Source organism: Hirundo rustica, chromosome 4, assembly GCF_015227805.2.
Source record: "Hirundo rustica isolate bHirRus1 chromosome 4, bHirRus1.pri.v3, whole genome shotgun sequence".
Classification (NCBI taxonomy): Eukaryota; Metazoa; Chordata; class Aves; order Passeriformes; family Hirundinidae; genus Hirundo; species Hirundo rustica.
Genome location: NC_053453.1, coordinates 9,699,637 through 9,723,603, shown reverse-complemented (window position 1 = coordinate 9,723,603; position 23,967 = coordinate 9,699,637). Strand labels below are relative to the sequence as shown.

The 23,967-nt window shown below is 34.6% G+C and overlaps 1 protein-coding gene across 6 annotated transcripts in view; it reads right to left on the bottom strand.

Moving 5' to 3' along the window:
• The window catches only part of CACNA2D1 (calcium voltage-gated channel auxiliary subunit alpha2delta 1), a 368,498-nt gene that overhangs the window by 37,542 nt on the left and 306,989 nt on the right, over positions 1–23,967 (bottom strand). For 3 of the 6 annotated variants that reach the window (XM_058420484.1, XM_058420485.1, XM_040063345.2), the window contains exons 13-21: positions 19,053–19,131; positions 16,966–17,015; positions 15,263–15,352; positions 11,849–11,917; positions 10,333–10,407; positions 8,944–9,018; positions 5,688–5,744; positions 1,646–1,717; positions 467–538 (exon numbers count right to left, since the gene is read on the bottom strand). In XM_058420484.1, coding sequence (XP_058276467.1) covers positions 467–538; positions 1,646–1,717; positions 5,688–5,744; positions 8,944–9,018; positions 10,333–10,407; positions 11,849–11,917; positions 15,263–15,352; positions 16,966–17,015; positions 19,053–19,131 — 639 coding nt within the window. Of the gene's footprint in view, positions 1–466; positions 539–1,645; positions 1,718–3,928; positions 4,200–5,687; positions 5,745–8,943; positions 9,019–10,332; positions 10,408–11,848; positions 11,918–15,262; positions 15,353–16,965; positions 17,016–19,052; positions 19,132–23,967 lie in introns of those variants that run through there. The other 3 variants (XM_040063347.2, XM_040063349.2, XM_058420486.1) reach the window with 3 other exon arrangements.

Sequence of the window (23,967 nt, the reverse complement as noted above, 5' to 3'; positions counted from 1 at the left end):
ATAATATAACTGTAAGATGAATTTGCTTATCCCAAAGAGTCTTCATTTACGGCATAAAAATGTTACTTTATTATTTTTTCTCACAACTTTCTTCCCATTCAACCACAATATAAACTACCAAACCCATCCTCACACATCTCCGCAAGCAAATTAAGCACTTTGTTTTGGAATTCATGCACAGAAGTAGGCCGGGTCCATTTCCTGTTGAACAGAGTGTAAGACCTCATCAACAACTGCCTGATTAATGACACACCAAAGAAACCAAGAAACAAAACAATTCTTTTTTTCCTAAGTACTTTTTTTTTTTTTTTTTTTTTTACTATAAAACAGTAAAACTATTAAATCTAGAGGGAAAAATGGTACAAATTGTCATTACAAAATAAACATCCCAGCATTTCACCATTTCACATTATTTTTCTGGTTTGGTTTATTCCTGTAAATATAACTCTTTGGGTTCCTATCTTACCTCATCTTGGGACTTGACCAATGTTTCAAATGTTTTTTCTCCACTTTCTCCATCTATCATTTTTTTCCGAATCTATTGGCAAGGAAGAAAAGGAAAAAGTAAAATTAAAAATAAAAAAAAAAAAAAGAAAAAAAAGAAAAAGTGTAGGTGTTGCATGTAACATGAATAATCACTCAAGTGATCAAAACAGTTCTTAAAAACTTCTTCTTAAAACAAAAAATGCTAATGCAAATGGAATTCACAACTCTTAAACAAAAGTTTTGTTTACAGTTTTCAGATTTTTCCAATTAGAAGTTGTTTTATGCAAATATATACTGAATCAGTAGAGTTATGAAGCAACAATTCTGGTATACTTTGCATTGCAAGAGCATGCCATAATACTCCTTGATGCTGGGCACTGACAGAGAGAGAATGAATTCTGTGTGCATGAAAAGAAGTTTGTCTAGCATTTCTTGTGCCTCCCAGCACATCTGTGTGACTCAGGTAGTAACACTGATTCACAGAAACACTTTTGTACCAGTTCAAGAGTAACTCCCCTCTGAAGTAGCCATTTCAAAGAAATTTAAGGCAGGATTAAACAGATACCAGGACAGGATGAATAGTGTCATTACAAAAGAACAATTTCAGTGAAGAAATATGTAAAAAATACAAAATGTTTAAAAGCCTTCCATTTGATTTTAAAAAGTTATTATTTTGGAATATATTACAAAATCAGTAACTGAAAAATATACAGAGGAATTAATTTGTTGTCTTCACTGAACTTCGTTTCTCAGTTCTCTTTCTTGTCAGAGGAACAATCTTGCTTTAATAAGAGACAGGGAAATAAAACTTTTAAAATATTTCAGGTAATAGTTTAATATTCTATGATAAAGTGTTCTGTTTCAAAAAATTTTTCTAGCTTCCTTCCCAGGAACTGCTGCTTCAGGAAGAATTTAAGTAGCAATCGGTGTTTTTCAAAATGAGAGGAATATAATGCATTGTCCTTGCCTATAAATAAAGCTGGGATTTAATTTGTCTAAATATAATTTCATCTCTATAAAGTCATCATCTTAATAAATTTAAAATTCAGATTTATATTGAATTAGATTCCCATTCAAAATCTCGAACATTTATTGCTTTGCAGTTATTATATGGTGAAATACTAGCAGCAACAGGCACTAAGAAACCAGGTAATCTCACCTCAACTTTAATATCATTTTCCAATTCAGCATCTAGAAAATCCAGCGTAACAGGTTCCTGGGATTTAGGATTCTGAAGCAGAGGATATTAAATGATCAAATAATAAAGACAAAGTACAGTAATAAAACAAACCACTCTAATCCCTTCATTTCAAACTAGCTTACTTTACTGGGTTTACTTACCCATCCATTTTAATCGCTTGTAGCATTACCAGTGGCCCTTTCTTATTTATTTTATTTTGTTGGATAGTGAGGTTAATTGGGTAAGCAAAAATCAAATTAATACTAATTGTCAGCGTCTGTCCACAGCCTATCATGTATGGGGGTCGTGCTGAGGTGCTGCTTCCCCTTCTCCTGGTATGTCAGAGACTGTACTGCTTTGGGAGGAAGCAGAGGAAGCAGAGGAAATGAATCTCTCACTAGATGTCCTGCCTCCAAGAAGAGAGAGAGAAATTTCAGAGAGTTTTCCACCCAGTCAGTAAGCTGGGTAACTATACTCTGCAATTTTACCAAGAGCAGACAACATACTTGCTGATGTGAGATGGGATTAGACTACGGTTCAAGATTCCAAAAGGCAGGAATTACAGCAAATAATTTAGGGTTTATAAAAAACAAACCCCACTTTTATTGTCAGCATTACAGGACTTCCCTGAACACCTTGGAGTTTCAAAAGCACTTCTCTTGACATCAGTACAGTTATCTCAGTTAAGATGGAAACCTAGCACAGAAATACTGAAACCCAAGCTTCCAGACCTAAGGAGCATTGATGATGTCAACCAACCCTCAACTGTGGAGCACAGAGAACTTTGGTGACCTACATCTGTAATAACCCTGGCCCCATGGGAATGCTGGAAGACCACTGTGGCTCTGCTGAACTAGTTCAGACCACCCTCCAGCCTCTGCTCCTTTCTCAATTGCAGTCTGCATTTACTTGGCCAGAACCATCTTCCATATGAGTTTTTGGGTATCCAACTTTTTTCCTAACAATTTTGCCTAAGCCCCATTGACTTTATATTGTGTGTGGTGTAAAAACCATCCATCCACATCACCCAGCAGTTATTTAATGCAGCCCCTAAAAGCGAGTGCAGTTCTTTAGAGAAAGGAGTATGGGGATGTATTACTTAAACATTTAAATCTGACAGTTCAGAGTAGAAAATGAAAAAAAAAAAAGAATTACGGGATTTCAGCAATTCTCCAGTACTAACATATACAGGGTAGACTAAAATCCCTTCCTTCAAAATTACAATTATATTTCTCCTATCCTAGCATTCTCTGGCAAAGTTACATAACAAATGTATAAGTGACTGCTCTATCAAGGAATGCAAGCATGTTTCATGACAATTCATGTATGTACTGGAATAAAGTAATATCCTGAACAATGGGTAAAAGATGCCTTTATAATAACAGAGCTTAACAGTAGCTCTTATTTTCAAGATTGTAATATAGAATAGTTCCAGAAGACAAAAGACTATTTCTTCCCTTTTTTGAGGACAAACTGTGCATTTCTCTGGCTATATGGAATCATTCTTGTTCTTAACAAGAATTGCTGTCTGCTAAGAGAAAAACCCATAAATCTATTCTCAGGAACAGAATATATACTGAAAAGATTGCAGGCAAAGATTTTGGGTATTTTTTTTAATATTCGCTGAAAACGTCAAGAAAATTTTTGCACTTTTATTTACATATGATAGATAAAACTAACAACTTTAATATAATGGCATTAATGTATGCCCTGTACTAATTCAAAATTATTCAGTTATTGCTATGCAATTGCTTTCCCCTCCCAATGAATCCACACTCTCAAAATAAATAACAAAAGGATAAAATGTAAAAAGAAATAAAAAGTTACATATCTTACATGCAATGGATAATGAATAGCATGGTCAAACCCAAACAGCATGCATGAAGGCATTGGCATGGCAGAGGAGGCATTTATGAAGTTCACATTCCATTCCAACACACAAAGGAAAAGACAAGAAAATAATTCGTAAAAAAAAAAAAAAAAAAAAAAAAAAAGCCATCACATCAAATCAAGGTCAATATTAATTTCAAATGATAACCTGGGCTAGTCATAGTCAAGGAGTCCCAAAGACAAAAAAAAGCAAACTTTAATTCTGTTAAAATTCAAGTATACATTAAGTGTTTGTTCTTCTTTTTAAGACATATATATATATATATATATATATATATATATATCACTTCACATTTCTTATATAATACTTATTAATCACTTTTAATAGGAAAAATCCCTAACCATCTAGTGATATATTCTGAGATGCACCTGAGGCACAAAGACGCCCACTAAAAATTAGAGCAGAAAATTCCTACACCAGTACTTTAAATGGATAACTATTTCCCCCTTATGTCTCTTTCCCCCAAGAATGTTTTTACCAGTATTTGGGCTCCATAATTTTGATTTCCGAGGTTGCCATTTAGTGGGGTTTATTCCAAGCTATGAAGAAACAAACTTACAGTTCGGTTTGCTCTTCTCTTTATCCAGTCATGGGTGTAACATGACTGGAATAAGCACACCACCACCACATTCACCAGCACAACTTAACAAAACAGAACAGAAGTAAATCACTGGCAATGAAGCATGCAAACAAAAGGGCTGCAATTCATTTTCAGCAGGAAAAAATAAAGGCAAGAATCTATAATTTCAATGACAACTCATGAAGGAAACAAAGAAAGAAAGAACTGGTGCAGCAACATAAAAAAAAAGTAAAATAAAATTTAACTTTAAAGTTGTTGTGTGTTTTGGGAGGTCAGCACTCTCGCTAATTCTATGGATGCCCTTCTTTGCTGTGTTGCAGGAGCCTTGTTCCTACTCACACCCGCAGTACTAATGAAGACAAAAGCTATTAGGCTTTTAAAAGAGGGGATGGTAAGAAGTCAGCAAAATCCTGGGCCACAGAGGTAAACTCAGGAGCATCTGCAGTGGTGGGAGCCCAGAGCTTTTCCAGTGCTGCACCTCCCTGGGCAGCAGGCACTGCCAGGCAAACCCAGCAGCAGCCAGACCACACCATGGCAACGTGAATTCTAAAGCTTCCTGCTTTAGAAGCTGTTTGTCACAAGAAAACTGAGATTTTTTTTATGATTCAGTGCTGCTTTCTCCAGTGAACAAACAAAAAAAAAACCCAGCCCCAAGGTGGCCTTCTACGTGTGTTATAAACACAGCCACCTGACACTTGGTGAAATCACTGACCTGGATCAGGACTTCACTGGACCAGGTTTTACTGGTGTTGTTATCCAGGCCATAAGTTTTGCATTATAGACTTCCATATGTGTCAGGAATCAAACTTGATATACTGTGTTTATGTTTACTCCTTTTCTAGTTACATGGTTAATCTATTCCTTTAATGATTTTTTAAGTTTTCATTAAGTGTTTTCTTCTCAGGAATTTCATTACATAAAGAAGACTAGTTACTCTGTTCAGGTTAATGGCAGTTAATTCTGTGCAGTTGGGTCTGCTAAACTGAGAAAAAAACACGTAAATACCAGATAGAACATATCCCTACTCTGACTTCCCCAGGGAAAAAAAAAAAAAAACCCCACAAAAAAACCCACAAACAAAACAAAACCAAAAAACCCCAACCAAACAACAACAAAACCTGAACAACACAAATTCTGTAGTTTTATGCAGCATACACTGTACAATAAAACTTGGCAATAAAGTCAGAAGAAATATCTTCTGATCTTCTCTTGATTTTGGGTTTATGCAAGCAAAGCCAGCACAAGTAGTCTCTTTTTATTTCCAGTTTGCAAATTAATTTCAACATCTGAAGAAGAATTTTTTACAGCACGACTCTAATTAGCACCTATTAGTAAAGCACCATAATTTAATGGAATGTCCTTCACTACAGCCAATAGCATGTTTTCTATTATTTAAACAGGAAAGGATGCAAGCTTCATGCTTTAGAAGCTGTTTGTCACAATAAACAGTTCTCTAGTTAGAGTTTTCCTAGTAAGCAGGGCAGAAGCTTTCTAATTATATTTCCAGGTCTATGCATTCTAATGCACTAATCACCTCCATCCAAAGTTACCTGTACATTGGGTCTCCTTTTTCTTAATTTAACTTTTGGTATGCCCACACCAATTTGCTGAAGTAACAAAAAAGCAGTAATTTATATTTTTGCACTGTTAGTAAACAGCCTAATTATAGAATGGAAGTGTTTTTTCAACATCTGTGCTGTCCAGTGTATGTTTACTACTGCAAGCAGAGACTACCCCTCATCCTGATCCTGAGTTCTGAGCTCTCTGCCAGAATTACACACAGGTTTTAGACAGGGAAACAAAATTCAGACATACGTTAATGTGAATAAAATTAACAGAGAGCTCTCCCTTCCACATACTCTGATGGAATAAAATATAGAATGAAAATAGCTCACTTTTTGTTTTGTTTTGTTTACTTTTATATTTGATCTTCAAACCCAGCTTCTCTTAAGTTTCTTAAATGACCCTAAACAGTTAGAAAAAATACTGGGTCTCACTGAAGGTACATGGACTTTTAGGACTATTGTTAAACGGGTTTTGATCAGAACCATAGTAAAAATGAAGAGAAGGATTCTAATCTTTAGAATAGATTGAAGAATAGAACTATTTACTGTTTTCAAAATCTAATTAAGATTAAGCTTGTTATCACATGCTTAATGGACTCACTTCAGTGATTATGTTTATTTGGTGGTGCATTCACCTCTTCTCTCCCATAACAGTGGGAAAAAAATACATCCATATATGCAGACACACACAAAGAAAAATTGCAATAAAACATAAAATTAAGCACTTAAAGGAATGTAACTAATTACAAATATAAAAATGGTTTAAGCTGTTTAAAACTATATTAAGCTACAAATTAAAAAAATATATTTCTCGTTATGCTTTGGCATAATTTTCATTTAGTTCAGCAAATAAGAACATGATTGGAAAGTATTAAATTATTTTAATATGCTTTTGAATTAGTTGTTAAGTTTTCTCAGTGTTGCAAACTACTTTACAAACTTCATGACAATTTCTCAAAATATGAATTGTGTTGAACCAGTTGTGATTTGAGGAAATAGCTTTTCAGAAGGAAAGCAGAAGACATTCAAAAGAAGGAAGCATTGGAAGTCTGAGAGACCCTTGCCTCTTCAAAGGTAAAGATGTAGTTATGTTTAAGTTTACAACTATTGAAAAATTGCTGGCAAAGAGGGTTAAGACACTGTTAATAAGTTAACAGCTACTGGGAGGTTCAACTAAAATTAATATGACATGTTAAAGATAGTCCATGAATTCTAAATATATCTTTCTTTGTCATGTACCTTAGTTTTAAACTGGAGTTCTTGTATCAGTCTGAATAGCATGCACCACCCCACACAAACTGGGAGTGAAAAAGTCTACTCTGTGTAACTGTTATAAACAACAATAAAAATAACGATGCAAATGCTTAATATAACGTTTTGACATCATTCTACAACATAAAAAACATTACTTATAAAACATTCTGTTTTAAACATACTGTAAATCAAACTTTTGAGTATTAAGGGAAAGCATCTCTGGGCTTCCAAATCCTTTTAAGGAAAAACTACACAGAAAAACCATGATAATTTGCAACCTAATAATCCATCTCAGTTTGCTTAGATTTAGTTGGGATGAGCTGAGTTTTAACAAAGATTTTAATTCTCAATGTTGTGAGGCAACACTGCAGGATAACGGCACATATGAGATGAGCAGTGTCTGTATCCATCAATTTCTTACAAGATTAGGTCTAAAATAAGAATACTGCATTGCTTCATTTTACATTATTCCTGTGAATGAAAAGATACTTTAATTTGCATACAGGGGAAGGATAAATAGGCCAATCACCCTCACCTAATTACTAACAACCTCTAATTAAGAAAAGATTGGGTCAGCAATGATGTGGATATTTGCCTCTGAAGAATTCACCAACAAAAATCATCAAATCAAAACTTCAGTTTTTTTAGACATGAAAATCAAATGCAGATATTCAGAAACTGAAGTCCTGCTCACTTATGAAGATTATATAAAAACCTTATTTTCTATAGTTTTCCTTTTTAAGTGTCTTTCAAAATAAATCAAAAGGGTATCTCATTAATAGTTCCAGTCAAGATATTCTTTCTCTTCTTCAGAAGCACTTTTTTTTTTTTTTTTTTTTTCCTGTGTAACACTCTTGGCCAAAGACTTCAAATGCATTAATTACTTCACCAGGAAATTAATTCAAATATTCACAAAGCTGACTTCTCCCAGCTTAAGGATTAAATTAATCACTAAAATATGTATATGAATTCTTGATTTCTTCTTCTGTCTTCAACAATTAAAAAAGTTATTTTTAACTTTGCCTTTTATGCAATATAACATTAAGAATTCAAGAGACAAAGTTCACTGAAAATATGGAATTATATTATGAGAATTTTCAAGAAGTCCACTAAAGAGAAGATTGTTTCATATGGAGAAACCTTTCATTAAAACAAAGATAAAAGTTCTGATTTCAGGGAAAAAAAAAAAAAAAAAAAAAAAGGTCATTCATTCATGTTGAAATTTCTCATCAAAGCCAGGGAGGCAAGTTATTTAAGAAGATACAGACAGTGTAGGATTCTCCACAAGGTAAAGGACTAGGACTACAGTTAATGGATGAAGAGCCAAACTGAAATATTTGGTTTCTATTTTCCTGAAATTGGATGAAAGTTGTGTCCTAATCATATTTAGAAAGACGTTTTATGTTTAAACATGAAAGACCTTTCTCAAGTTAAACTACTAAAAAACTAGTGTTCTGGGAAGAGGTGCTCAGCTAAATCCATCCCAACTCTGTGATCAGGTCTCAGGTGTGGTAAACAGAAAATAAGCAAATAAATACAAAAATTAAAATAAAATATATTGTGTTTTCCTCTGATTTCTTTAGTTTTGCAAGTATGAAAATTTCAATGTTTTAAATGATAAAGCATCACAAAAAAAGGGCACAAAAACTCCTCAGTTTGCTTCAAGATTCTTCACAATGACTATACTGTTCTCACAATGATATTACAGCTACCACTCATTTTTATATTAATATGTATATTAAAACACTACACATATATAAATATGCATTCAAAATATACATATTTTTATTTTATTAATAATCAAATTCAATACAAGCCAAAGCTGGTGGAATTGGATGAAGCCATACATGCCCCACAGATTTTCCTAACACCCGCAAAACTGAGAACTTTCACTATTACTGTCTCGTGCCTTCAGCAATCCTAGTTTCTGATTTTTTCTGACAATATCCCCTTATTATACAGAAGTAAATTAGAAGGGGTTTCATACCTTTGGTTGGAGATTTGGATGCAGTAGCACATACCCATTAGGATCAATTGCAAAATAGTATCCATTTGGACAAAGCTGAAAGAAAGAAATGAAGTTTAGCGTTATATGGTATTAAGTAATGAAGAAAGAGTGATTAATGGTTTCCAAGAAATGCTCACATTGTGGAAAACACACACCTCAGGCATCATGAAGCATAAGATTACTAACACAGACAAGATCATTTCTTAATATTTACTCTTTTAGGACCATAAACTCGCAGAATGATTTAGGCTGATGGGACTTCTGAAGGTCAGCTAGTACGACCTTTCAGGAAATCAAAGCCAACTTAAAAATAAAGTCCAGCTTTGAAGTTGGACTAGGTTTCAGCAGGTCTTTGAATAACTCCAGTGGCAATACCACAACCTCTCTGGGCAGCCTGCTCTTCCTCTTCCATAATTTCCATTGAAATTTCCATTGCCACACCTACGCTGGTAGCCTCTTTTTGAGGAAATAATCAAGGTCCATTTTCTCCAGAATTACCATTAGCTAATCCTTAAGCTCCTTCTTCAGCCCAAATCCAGCTCTCTCAGCTTCTTCCTGTGTAGGAAGGTGGTGCAGATCCTTGGCGCAGATCCTTGGCCAACTTAGTGGCTCTGCACTGGGCCTCAGCATATTTATTATACTGAGGAGATCAAATTCGGACAGTGTACTCCCGATGTAGATATTTGCTACACAGCTGTTTTTTTACTACCAGGGCACACTGCTGACTTATGTTCTATTGTGTCCTCTAGCACTCCCAGGTCCTTTCCTGCCCTTTGGGGCAACCTGTCCCAGCCTGAGTTGTGGTGTGGGATTATTCCATTCTAAATGTAGGATTTTGCATCTTCCTTCAGTCAAAAATGTGATGTTCCTTTTCTTCCTCGGCTTTTCTTTTCCACAGTACTAGTTATTTTCATAGAATTTCCACAGCTAGGTGTACACATGAATAAATCAGTTGTACAGAGAAGGGTACAGGCAGTCACCTGTATTAAAGAAATTTTCTGGAAAGAGTGGTTCTAGATAAATGATAAATATTATCAGGTGAAATGATTGCATACTCTACAGTAAGAACCAAACAACTAAAGAGCAGTGCCTTAATATACAGGAAGACAATTACTTGTCATATATCCCCCAATTTAAAAGCTGACTTTTTTACACAGTGCATCCTGATGGACAAATCACACAGAAACACATATATGGCTGGAGAGAAAACCACCAGAAAATGTAGAACAATAGAAAAGAATATATGAAAAGAAGCCTGCTGGTATTTTGACTCCAATCCAGTCATTGCTGTATGACTTATGAAAGAGCATGCACATAAATCACATATTAAACATACATTATGAGAAACCACCAAAGCAAGCAACTTACCGTAAATCGGGGCGTCAGTTTTTTTATGTCCTCCAAAGAGACATCGACCCCCATTACTCCAAGAATCAGCTGATTCTGGTAAAATTCCAAAATGTTAGTATGTATGTGACATATTAGGATAGAGTATGAAAATTATTTCTGAAGAAGGATATTTTCCAGGATGAATGAACAATATGTGTAAGAACAAAACAGGTAAAAACAAAAGTGATGCCAAAATATTGCTAGTTATGCAGATACTAAACTACCAGCACCAACACAGAGCTACTTTGCATGCTTAGGTTGGGCAGTTAGTGAGACCTCAACACAATTAACTCTTTGGGCTACAGAATAATGATGAATGAAAAATACTCCAACACAACAAAAACCCCCAGTGAGTATAAGAATCATCAGCATCTGCAATCGGGGACTCAGGCAGTACATTTATTTTGCTTATAATTTATTTTCCTACTACAGAAAAGGAGGGCAGTTATTTACATAGTGTTACATGAATCCCTTTTCCATATTTTATAAATTTGTAACATTTATTGGAGGAGGAATCTTGCAGCCTGCAAATAAATTCAGGCAGAGATACAAATGGAGCAGACTCGAGTTCTCTTCTTGCTCCTGTGTACTAGATCACGTCTGTTTTTCTTCTCAGAAAGACATCCTTTGGTAATCAGTAGTCTATCACTTGGAACCAGACTCAGGCAGTTCCAGGCATTGTCTTGTAGATAAGATTATACAACTTTTTTGGTTTATTGCTTTGTTTTTAAAAGGAAACTAAGAGGACTATTCTGAAAGTAAATTAAAGAAATGGCAGTGATCAAACCCTGATTGATTCATTCTGATTCTATGTAACAGCTGAGAAACTGAATCTAAGAATATTTTGTCTAAATTTCTGTATATTTTGACCTGAATGGAGTACACCAAAAGTACAATATTTTACCACGTATTGTTCAAGCATATCCGTGTCTGTTTTTTCTTTTGTGAAAAGGACACAGATTCCATGTCAGACAGTAATAGGGACTGGCAAATGTATTTATTTAACACTTGGAATTTAATCTAAGTATACAGAGCTCTTTTCTATTATCATTACAATCAACTAATTATATTCTCAACATCACTGCCTTTTACCCTGAAATGTCATAGCCTCAGAGATTTGCTAGAAACTTATCCGGACATTATTTCTTGGAAAGGTCTAAGTAATATCACCGTCTACTTCCCATCTATTAAGGACTTAATGCCTTCCCACTGCCACTAAGGCACAGGGATAGACAGTGGCATGTCACACCCTGAAACTCAGCATGACAAAAAGGGTAAAGAATGCACTGCATTTTTTTGTCCCCAGGATGTTATCAGGTAAGTAGATATGACCCCTTTGTTTCTGATGTATAAGACAATTACAATGCACAATATTCTCTGGAAATACACACGTTTCAAGACTTTTAACACTAAATTTAACTTATACTACTGCTGCTATATATATATATATATATATATATATATTTTTTTTTTTTTTTTTGAAGGAACAGCTTACGATTTTCCCATTTTGTTCCCTTGTTAGATTGAAGACAGGTAGAGTTCCTGTAATCACAAGGCCCAGCTCCTAGAAAATAAAGAAGGAAGAAAAATACTTCTTAAATGAAAAAGTGAATGTTAAGCCATAATATATTAGAAGAATGGAAGAATGCATGCAGCTAAACAATTACTTTCCATTTTTGTAGAAAACAACTACTCTCAATTTTGTACAAAAAAAGAAAACACTACTACTTCACTGACTTGATGAATAGAAAGTTGAAATGAGTTTTTTGTGTCCACATTTTAGTGGGTTTAATATACTATTTTTAAAAAATAGATGATGGTCAACAACTTAGGATATAGAAGTTTCAAAAAAACTAAAATGAAACCTAAATGAAAATATATTTGCAGCTAGACTATCGACTATGCATAAAGCTATGAAGGAAAGGAAAGGAAAGGAAAGGAAAGGAAAGGAAAGGAAAGGAAAGGAAAGGAAAGGAAAGGAAAGGAAAGGAAAGGAAAGGAAAGGAAAGGAAAGGAAAGGAAAGGAAAGGAAAGGAAAGGAAAGGAAAGGAAAGGAAAGGAAAGGAAAGGAAAGGAAAGGAAAGGAAAGGAAATTCAAGCTTAAAAATAGTAAATTTTAATTTGGAGTGATGGTGTTTGTGTTCCCAAGTCATCTTTAGTGTGATGGAGCCCTGCCCTCCTGGAGATGGCTGAAATTCTGCCTGCCCATGGGAAGCAGTGAATCAATTCCTTGTTTTGCTTTGTTTGTGTGCACAGCATTTTTTTTTTTTTTTTTTCCTATTAAACTATCTTTGTCTCAACCCACAAATTTTCCAGCTTTTTCCCTCTCATTGTCTCCCCGGTCTCACTAGTGGGGGCTGCATTGGCTTTGGTTGATGGCTGGGGTTAGACCATGACAGGCAGGTAACACATACCAACAGAAACCAAGAGAAAAATGCAACAGCTGATTCCTCTATTTTTTCTATCATCCCTACTTTTGAGTGGTGTGCAATAATGTCCATCAAGGGCTTGGCAAAATCAGTCTCCCCTGGTACTGAGGCAACTGAGGCAAGACATTTGCATTTATTTGGGAAGATATAAGAAATCTGTTTTTCCTTCAGTAACCTTCACAAATCATACTGAAAATAGGATCCAGAACACCATACGGTCAGATAGACCAGGAAAGATTTGTTTTCCATTCCAGATTGTCCACAGGGTGATTTCTACCTTTTTTTTTGTGACTGGGTTTAATCTCAAACTTTTCCCTTCACTCATGCTAACTCTCCTTCTATCTAGTTTAATGTGGAGTCATATATATTTTCTCCCTTTGTTTCATTTGGGAAAAAAAAAAAAAAAAAAAAAAAAAAAAAGCTAAAAGACTATATGAATCCACTCTCTTGTAATCTGTTCCCTATTTTCCCAGTCTAGCAGCACCTTTTTGAATTTTCAACCATCCTTCATAAATTTTCATCTGTGTATTAAAGGAAAGGTGATGAGGTCAGAGTTAGTAAAGTTACAAGCAAAGTGAAGCGGATTTTGTAGGAAAAATAAGAGAAATAGGGATGAATCAGTATAGAGGACATTATTTAGAAGAAACATTGAAAAGATACAAGATGAAACAGGAGGGGGATCTATGAGGGTTACATAATCTTCCCCCCAAATAAAATCAACAAAAAAAGGTAAATTTAGCGAGGATAACAATTATGAATAAATTATGCCTAACTGGAAAAAGTATCTGAAAATTCTGGGATTATCTTGAAAATTAAGCCAGAGCAACACAGGAAGAGAATCTGAAGGAACAGGGCTAGAAAAGAAGTGAAAATTGCGGCAAATACATCAGTCTTGAAAGCCAGACTGAAATGAAAGTACCTCTTCAGAATTTTGTATCCTGAATTTATGTATTAATGTGGCCTCATGTAATACACTCTGCATTAGTCTTAGCCACAAAACAGCCCCTGGACAGTAAGAGCCAAATGATAGGAATGAGTCCAGTAAGCCACGAGCAGGAGAACTGTAAGCCCTACATGAAGGAATTATTTTAGGGAATTGAAGATAACAAACCAATGTGACAACCAAGAATCAGGAAAAAGCTTCACAGGGGGTTAGACACACCTGTGCCTTCACGGTCTCAACTGTGATGAGAAAATCCACAAATCTGAGCCTTTACCTCAGTACTTTACCTTGTGTCATCCTACTTTACTTACATATAATTATGTACATAAATATATGTGTGTTTGTACATACACAAATATATGTATGTATAATTATATACTCACAAACACACATATGTAACATATGAATGCAGAAAACCTTGAAGGAAAGACTGAATCAGCCCACTGAGTATATAAAGTAACACAAGAGATGCCTGCAGGTGTCACGTATTTTACTTGATTAACAGATCCCTATTCCTAGTTACAAATTTATCTTTGCCATTACAACAGGATATGTACAGAGCATAAGAACTTTTGTAATCACATCCTTTATGTTTCCAGTAAGTACTGCAACAATAACAAACAAAACGTGGTTAATGAACTTCTGGGCATTGAAATTCTAATGAATAACTTGTTCCTCTGTGTCATGCTCAGTTATATTGAGAGTAAAATTTATATGTTGATAAAAATTTTACAGAAATGCTGACTGACAGGAAGACGTGCGTTTCGACATGACTTTAGATGACTACGTGAACTTGGAGAAATACGTGATCCTAAATGACCATTTTGCAGTAATTTTTGCCCTGTTGCTCAGAAGTAGGTTATTCAGAGCAAGAGATTAGATTTCTGCTAATAATAATTTTCCTCCTGTAGTTTCCTGAGTATCTTTGTTTTACAAGACCAAAGAGATAAATTCAGCAGTAGGGAAATTTTTCATGTATCTTTTTGTTTATTTACACTTTCCAATTAAAGGTTAAAGAAATCATTACCTTCAGCAAGCAAGCAATTACAACAACCCAAGTTCAAAATTTGTGCAAATACTTAGTAATACTGATAGATTTCATTCTGTCTGGAATGTTCTTTGGAAGGGGAAAAAAAAAAAAAATAAAGAGGAAAATACAAAGAATTCTAAGAATTCCTCACCAGAAACATAACAAATGACCTTTATTGCAATAGGTACAATGCTGGAAATCTATTCACTTCTCTTTTTTCATTCTTAAGTCGAGAACAGCAGTTGCCTACACTTTAAAGTCTGCAGAGAATAAACTTTTTTCCTCTGCTAAATTTCAGGACACTTAGAAGGATACCAGGTGCAAGTAAGACCACAACAGTATAAATAGATCTCTTCCTAGAGATTGTTGTATTGATGTGTACAAATGCTAGAAACACAAGAATATCATGTTTGGAACGATAAGAAATTGGATTCTTGGGGAAGCAGACCCATATAGCTACTGATTTTCTAAAATTCTTACTTTGGTAGATATAAATACAGATCATACCAGAGCATCCAGATAGACATTTGTCCATTGGACTTGTTTGGCTTGCTCTCCAGCTAAAACCATTGGTCTTCCCAAAACATCTAGATATTCCTGCCAAAAAGTGTAATAAACTCATCAGAAGGCAATTATTAAATTAAAGAGCACAAACAATATTAAGATAAACAATAATAAAAATTAAAATATCAAGGAAACAAAGGAAATCAAAAGTCACCACTAATACAGGAGAAGCATTTATTTACTTAAAAATTGTACCACAAAATAATGCAGTCTTCAGTTAGCAGTATTTACTGAAAAGGTTATTCCTGTATTTTACTCCCGGTCATACAGACCTTACACACCCATAACCACCACTCTTTTTCCATGGAACAAGAATTACAACTATTTTTATTCCAAAATTATTTGCTAATGATATAAGGAAATTACAGGCAGATTACAGAACCTTCAGCTCAGAAGAAAGAACGGACAATGGAGGGTGAGTGGGGAAACACTGGGCATGTTAAGCTCCTACAGAGACAATTTGCGTAACTTCTATTGGAATAACAAGAATCAGAGTTATAAAACCTCTTTTTTTCTGCCTTCCTTCAGTTTGTGAGTATGGCTAAAGCTGGTGATCTTATGTCAGATTTCTGGACTGATTTGGGAGTGGATGCCATCAAACTTTTTCTACTTGACTGATCTTATTAGGGATATGTCTTGCCAGACACGGTCTGGAAGAGCTTAACAGAATCAAAGGCTCTTATTCAAGCCAAGAAGGGATTCTTATTTTCTGCCAAAAAATGTCATGCCTGGCCTTGGAAGGACAAAGAACTGCTATGATATTTCTCTGCTGTTCTGTACATGTGAGTACCTGGAGTTTCAGACAACTGAAAAGAATAATTGTTCTTCTACACTGTTCTTCTTCAGTTTGGATCTCATCATATAATCCCAGAGTCCTGTGCCTTTATTTATCTACATGCAACTCTACTAAAATGTTCCTGCATCCCTTTTGAAGGAAGGGAGTGCAGTCTCTTCCAAAAGTGTTGGATCCATCCAGGTACCTCTCCTATAAAGCAGGATTGTAGTGCGGCACACACATGAGTTCAGATGCTCTAGCAGGGCTATCTCTTCACATACATCCACAGCCTCCTCCACGTGATAGAAACCCTTTGCATCATGCAGAAAGTATGGCCAAAGGTGAACTACGAATGCCTTGACACATTATAAAAAATTACTGTTTTTTTAGGACTTTATAATAAAATTGCTATCATGTTTCAAAGCATCAAAGTTTGAGGGACCATGTAAGGCTATGAGGAAAACTGAGCCAAAAGCAGAGTGCCTGTGCAGAGGCCTGCAGGATACAGAGCTCTTCAGACACTCCATGGTTTGCAAGTGGTCAGCCTGCTCTGGAGGATGTTACCGTGACCAGTGTTGAGACCAGCACACAAGCTGCTCTGGGCCAACAAGCCAGGGAACAGGGATCACGTTTTAAACTGGTTAACACTTAAAGCAACACTTAGAGCAACAACTAAAAAGAAATAGTAGAACATCTTATGAGAATAATCCCTTTAACGTATAAGAAAGCCTTATTATTTTTTTTTCTCTTTTCTTAATGTATCTTAAAATTTACTTGATTTTAGCAGAGGTGAAGAGCAAACATCTCCAAGAACATATATTACTCCATTATCTGTGTTAAAGCTGCATCTGGATTTGGCCAACTCACTTACCTGGGTGTTTATTCTTATGGCTCCAATAGATGGGATTTCATAATAATAACCTAAAATTTGAAACAGAAATAATGTCATTTTACCATAATAGATTTCTGGCCTCTTAATCTTGAGTAATATCATTTAGCTTATAATTTCCAGTCCAACTTTTATTAGAATTCTTGTTTATGAATTAAATACTTTTTAGTAGATGCTGCCACAATGCATGACCGTATGACGGGTCACCACGCCATTCAGACCGAGGGAGTTACTCTTAAGCAATGACTGTTATAATTTGTTTCTTTTGGCTATTTTGTTTAAGGCTGTATCATATACTGAGTTTGTGCTCATGAAATCCCAGTTACTATGATGTGGAAGTATATTTAATATTTATTTTAGCATGCTGTGACAGCAATATAATTATATACTGAACGCATATAGGACCCTGAGAATAGCTGTGATCTGCCACAAGAGTGAATTTGTAGTATAAAAATATAAGGCACTCTGTGGAATGAGAAAAAGCTATTGGGTATTTTTCCTACACAGAGAATGGACATCAGAAACATTATTTAGCACTGATTTTATTGCTCATCTGTTTGAATTAGAAATATTTAAAATACTCTCCATACAATAAGACTGAAGCCAGGCACTGAGATCCATCTTCAGTCCAAGAAAATTTTAAATCAGATTGGAAGAAAGAGGCAGAGGATTAGAGAGGTAAAAGAAATGATATTAGTAATTTTCTTTGCTGTAGGCAAAATTTTTTAATTTAGGAAAATAAAAAAAAAATGCTCTGAAAGTGCAAACAAATAATCACAGGAATTTTGGACAGAAGACTGATTATTTTGCCTCAATAATAAGATGACATAGGTGGTTATGCTTCAAACCATCTGGTCCTCATTGCTTTTAAAACAATGGAGGCTACATGCACACAGTATTTTAGATACAAAGATGTTTGTAAGAAAAAAAATCTGTTCAAAAGACAGATGTCAGTTTTCTGTTGTTATCTGACAACACAATCTGCTCTTCATGAAGTTGTAGTATCTTTTGCATGACTTGTCAGCATCTGAGGGTTTAATGAGGTTATGATACATATGTATGCTACTCACCCAGCCTTTGGATTCTGCTGGTATTTCTTTTTTTCTGTATCTATGCCTTTCTCTTATCTTTGCTTTATGTTACTATTCACCCTGATCATATCTTTTTCTCCTCTGGCAGTCCTGAGACCCTCTATAAACTCACCTCTTACCTCTTGATTCTCACTGATTTGTAAAATAGTTTTACATTTTTAGTCAGGCCTGGAAATTGCTCTCTTTAAAATATAAGCAAATGTTTGATGAATTATGTATTTTCTACTTATCTCTATTCCTTTCTATTATTTATTTTATATTTTCTGATATATCTCTATACTTATGCATTGTTGTACAGTTATAAGATATTTGAAACTACTCTTTCTCACACTCTTAAAATGTTTCTGAGTGCACTTGTCATGTAAAATTTAATGCAGAAAACACTTTACTTCCTTACTTGTGCCTTTTTTACTTTTTTACAGATAACAGGATAAAAATAGAATACGTAAGATGCTCTCAGAAAGTAAGAAATCACAGCAAGAATATTTTTGATATTTTCATTTAAAAAGGGAAAAAAATTCTAGAGTAACTGATCTCTTGTAATTTTGGAGAAAAACAGAAAGAAATGTAACCAGCCAACTAACGAAACAAAAATCCCTTTGTCCAGACCGCCTAATTTAAAACAGCTTTGCCTAATTTCTTATCTGTCATCAGTTCCAACTTTACATAGATGGCTATTACAACAAATATTCTCAAAACTGAACCATAATGGCTTATTATTACAAAAAACTACTGTGGTAGTTTTCATAAAATATGAAGTTTTAAGTAAAGTAATAAAGAAATAAATATACCATTTTCTTGTTCACATGCAATTTTTTTCATGTATATATTACGTAATAAATTAACTTTGGGAACTTTTGATAACAAATACAATAAAGCTAAAAATCGAGCTGAAAAATCTGCCATTTATAGAGAAGAACAAAGATATCACCTGTCCAAAACTCTAGTGAAGATCAGTTTAAAAGAAAGACACAGTACCTTTATTTTCACAGGCCATCCACTGTATGGGTCCTTTGTCATAATTATGTTGGCCAACAGAAAATGTGAACACTCGTACCTGTGCAAGTTAAAAAACAATGCATATAACAACTATAATAATTTATTAGTTGTGACCCTAACCTAAAGCCAATGACACCCGGATTTTTCACAAATTTTCCTAGGAAAAGAACACAATGAATTTTCCAGCTTTTGTCACCATAATAGGTATGAGAGATGTAAAAAAAAAAAAACCCAAAACCAAGAAACCCCACCAAATATTATGGTATTTTATGTATTCCTATTATTTCTTCCATGAATCAAGAAGAATGCTCTTTTACACAGTCCTCATACTTTAAAAGTCTTACATAGGTGTTTCCTCATGGGGTATTTATTTTTTTAAAAAATTTTAAAATTATTATTATTATTATTTTAATAGTGGTAATTATAACTCTTCAGGTTTTGTTGACAAAACATATCAATATTAGATACTTACCAGTGACTTAAAAAGAATATATGCCCGGCAGTAGAATTTAAAGCAATGCAAAACAGGATTTTTTAGGATATAAAATATGGAATTTTCAGATACTACACAAAACAAATGTTCATTTTGCTCAGACTCTGTCTTCTCCATGTAAAACCACTGAATTAGTAAAACTGACTTCCACACAATAGTTAAGCTTCTGATCTTTCACCTTAAGCTCATGATATTCATTTAAATTGGGAGGATTTTATTCATAATTCCATTCTTTTTACCCCATTCTACTCTAACCTATATCAGCAACTGTAAGGATTTACGGCTTCAGAAGAATTCATGAAAATCTCTCCAAGTTTTGGCTGAAAACAGACTTTTCAGCTGAAATGGTTTTCTATGCAAATTTTCTGATTTGAATGAGAAAAAAATTAAACCAAATCCTGGTATTGCTTTAAAAATATTAAAAATCTTACCAGACACATAGAAAAATTACAAATACTATGTTTCAGCTTCTAGCTGAATATTTTGCTCTAAATTTGGTGTTTCTGTTAAAATGTTTTCCCAACAGTTTTAATGAGCTGCTCACAATATTCATGTCCCTCTGTTCAAGGGTCAGAAAGCTTTTCCTTTTAGGCATCTCTTTCTTCAAGGATCTTTAACTTTACCACTTCAATGTACAAATCATAGATCACAACATGAAACCAGAATGAAAATTCCTGTCTATGAATTTGATGCTTAAAATTAAAATATCCTACAATTAATACGTATGCAGGCTGTGAGTAAGTAATAAGTTAATGTTTTAATCAGATAATACACCCTAAAATTGCAGAGGCTTGTTGTAAACTACTGATCATTGCTAAGTTTTTTAATGATTATTCATAAAAAAATTTCACCACATTATTTAGCATGTGCAATTAGTACTCAAATCTTCACTTCTCATATAGAAAAAGAAAAAAGAAAAAAAAAAAAAAAGAAAAGTGTGACAAAATCAAAGCTCAAGTATTAAGTAAGAGCTGTAGGAATGGCTTTACACCATCCATCAGCAGGTAGCAAATGGTGAAACTTTATTAGTGTTGACCCCTATATGCAAGAAGGGTCAAAAAAGCTTTGTGCTGGATGGCATTTTTAATTAACATTATGTTTTGATTTGCTGTATCCATACAACCCTCTTGTTTCTACAGTGAAAAGGAGAATTAAAGCAGCTATTCTGCTGCACTGAGCACTGATTTAAGCGCTTGTTTTGTGGTTTGATATAGGGTAATTCCCCACTAATAAGTCAGGCCAATTACATTTCTGGTTACACAGACAGGTACAGGAATGACTACACCTGCATGATGGCAATTTTTTTTTTCCTCATAGTTCATATACATAAAGACAGATGAAAATAACTTCTATTGCCCTGAAAATATCAGTATTGACAGTGCAAAAATTAGTTCACCAGGCATGTTTACATCTCATTTATTAATACAGTACCGCGTTTGCCATCCTCTTTTTATTCTTGACATTTTTTAAAAAATGACAGCTCTAATTCTTCTAATGGACCTTTCTGCTTCTACTTAATTAAAATCTGTTTTTTTCTTATCTGATTATCACCATGTTATTTTATATTGGCACCTCTCAGCTCACAAGGTTCCTGCCTACTATACTCCTGTTCTTTTTGAACTCACACTGCTCCCAGTTTATTGTCCACTAAATACTTGTTTCAGAATAGATTCTTCACAAAAACTATGGAAAAACCACAATGACGGTCACTAATTAGATACTTGAGAGACCTGATGTTTCTTTTGGATTAAAAGCTACCAAGTCATGTGGGTTCTCTTGTGTGTGTAGAAAACACATGAGTCAATCAGACTGGACTGTCTAGCATTTGATCTCAAATGTAAAAATGAAACACTGAATTGGATTCAAGTTGCGAAATGCTATGTAATTTAGGGACAAGCAGCAGTGTGTTAAATCTGCAACAAATCTATAAAGAATTTAGAATTTAAATTATTGACAACAAGCAGGAGACAATATATCTGATTTACTGTTCCTTGGATAATTAACAGAGATAAAGAACTGCAATGAAAATTGGAGGTTTTAATTGTTACTTGGTTTGGCAAGAGGGTGGGATATTCAAAAGAGTATTCTTTTTCCTATTGCCTCATCTGGAATTGAGTAGAATGACAGACCAGCTGGAAAAATGAGTCAGCAAGTCAAATTAAACAAGCCAATTTTAGCCAAAAAAAAAAAAAAAAAGCTCAGTGCTAAAATTTTCTGTGACAGGACCCAGAGTCAGCCAAAGTACTGAGATGTATTTGTCTATATGTTTTCCTTATAGACATCTCTCCAAAGAAGACAATAGGCTATTGCATTAAAAAAAAAAAAAAAAAAAAAAAAAAAAAAAAAAAGAAGAAGAAGAAAAGAAAAAAACACACCACCAAAATTTAATTACGTTTAATAGGGAATTTGTGACTAAGAATACTTCAAGCAACTAGATCAGACACAATGGGTATGAACACCTCTCCCTTTGCCTGTCCTTTAAGCTTGGGTTCAACTAACTTAGTGGGGGTCTGAATTGAAGAAAACTGCCAAGTAGTCTTTGATCCCCAGTAGTTGTTTTCCATCCCCACTGAGGCCTCGTTATTTCTTCTCCCTGCCTCCCTGCAGCCTCTTGGGTTCTGTGTAAAATGCAGTTCATGGGTGGTTTTGCCATGACAGTTCCTCTCCACCAGCCTCCCTAGAGAATAGACATTTGTGTTCCCCAACCCATTTCCTAGGGAAAGGGCAACCTTGCCTCAAGGCAGACCTATTTATTCTCTTCATAAAGAAACACAACTTCCAAAGCAGTAAAAATTAATGGAAAAATAAGATAAACAAATAGGAGCTGTCATGCTTTCTGATTTTCAACAGAACTATTCAAAGTAAAGTACTTCTAGAAAACTTGTACCCTTAAAATTGAGGAGGACTAGAGATGGGCACCAGCCTGCCCTGCCAGCCCACCCAGGCACTGTCTTGAAATTGTTCCGAAATATAAAAGTCCTAATTTTTAGCAAGTGGGTTCAAAACTAATTCTCTGTGTCTTCCTCACTAACCTTAGGGAGAAAAAAAAAAAAAAAAAAATCTTTGTTATAATAATTTACAGTATATAGTAGAGGAATATACAAATTAGCAACAAAACTGGGTGGCACAGTGAGGTTGTAAATCTGCCTCCTTGGAGGTTTTAAACACCAGACGGGATATGACCCTGAGCAACCTGGCCTGATCTTAGACCTGATACTGAACTAGAGAACCCTGCAAGTCACTTGTGATCTGGTTTATCCTAGGAACCTATGAAGGAACTTACAGGAATACATGCAAAAAGCCAACTCCTAATCAGAGTACGTGATAGACAGAAAAGAATGCTACAAAAAGAGAAGAAGCAGAACTTTATTGGAGAAAATATAATTGTCTAAGTATAAAATTAATTTGTTATTCATATATATTTCTTTCTAATGGAAGAAGTTCATAAGCACCAACGTGAGTAGAAAAAGATTTTGACTACAGATCTTAAGGGACAATGTCACTCAAGAGAAATGTTTTGAAGACAAAAATGAAGAGGTACCTATGAAAAGGCTGCTTTCCCTACAGATATAATTTGCTTTTTATGCATTTTATTTCTTCATTTTGCTATTGGAATAAAATTAAGAAAAATTAAATTATATGCTTCCACTGGGTACGTCATGTTACGAGTATTACAAAAAATTAAGGCTTGACTGAAGTTAATTCAAAGGGACAATTAAACACAGAGCACTTGCTGTTTAGGCTACTCCCTATATGTGTAGGCAATGTAGAATCATTGGATTATTGTTTTGGTTGGAAGAGAACTTAAAGATCATCTCATTCTAACTCTCCTGTTATAGGCCCACAAGCCTACAAGCATTGCAAGCACTCTGCAGGCCCCAGTGGAAGAAATGCACATTTTTTTTACTTATTTCTCTTGAATTCTGTGCAAGCGGAATGAGACAGCTCTCAAAAACAATTTCTGTGCGTCTTGTCATTTCTCTAGGAAAAGATTACCTAGCTTTTGGAGGTGTATATGTCTATTTTACCAGATACCAAGAGAGCTGTACAATTAATTCACTCAATTGAATGCAGGCAAGATGAATCCTGTCATTTTACACCTAGCATGTAAAAAGACAAAGAGTGCATCTTTCTCTACCACTAAATAAACAAACTGACTATGATGAAAACCTGAGCTCATCAAATCCTTCAACTTTGGTTTTCATGATGACAGCAAGATTTCAGAACATTTTACTCCGGTCTTTATAGCTGCAGGTAAAGATTCAGGGATAATCTTTTTTACTACACAAGAAAAGCTGTGATAAAGGCAAATAAATAATTTAGTAATTTGAGCATGATCCAGGAAATTATCTTTCCCAGTAATGGGTTTACAGATTATCAGATATGGGGAAAAATTGATTG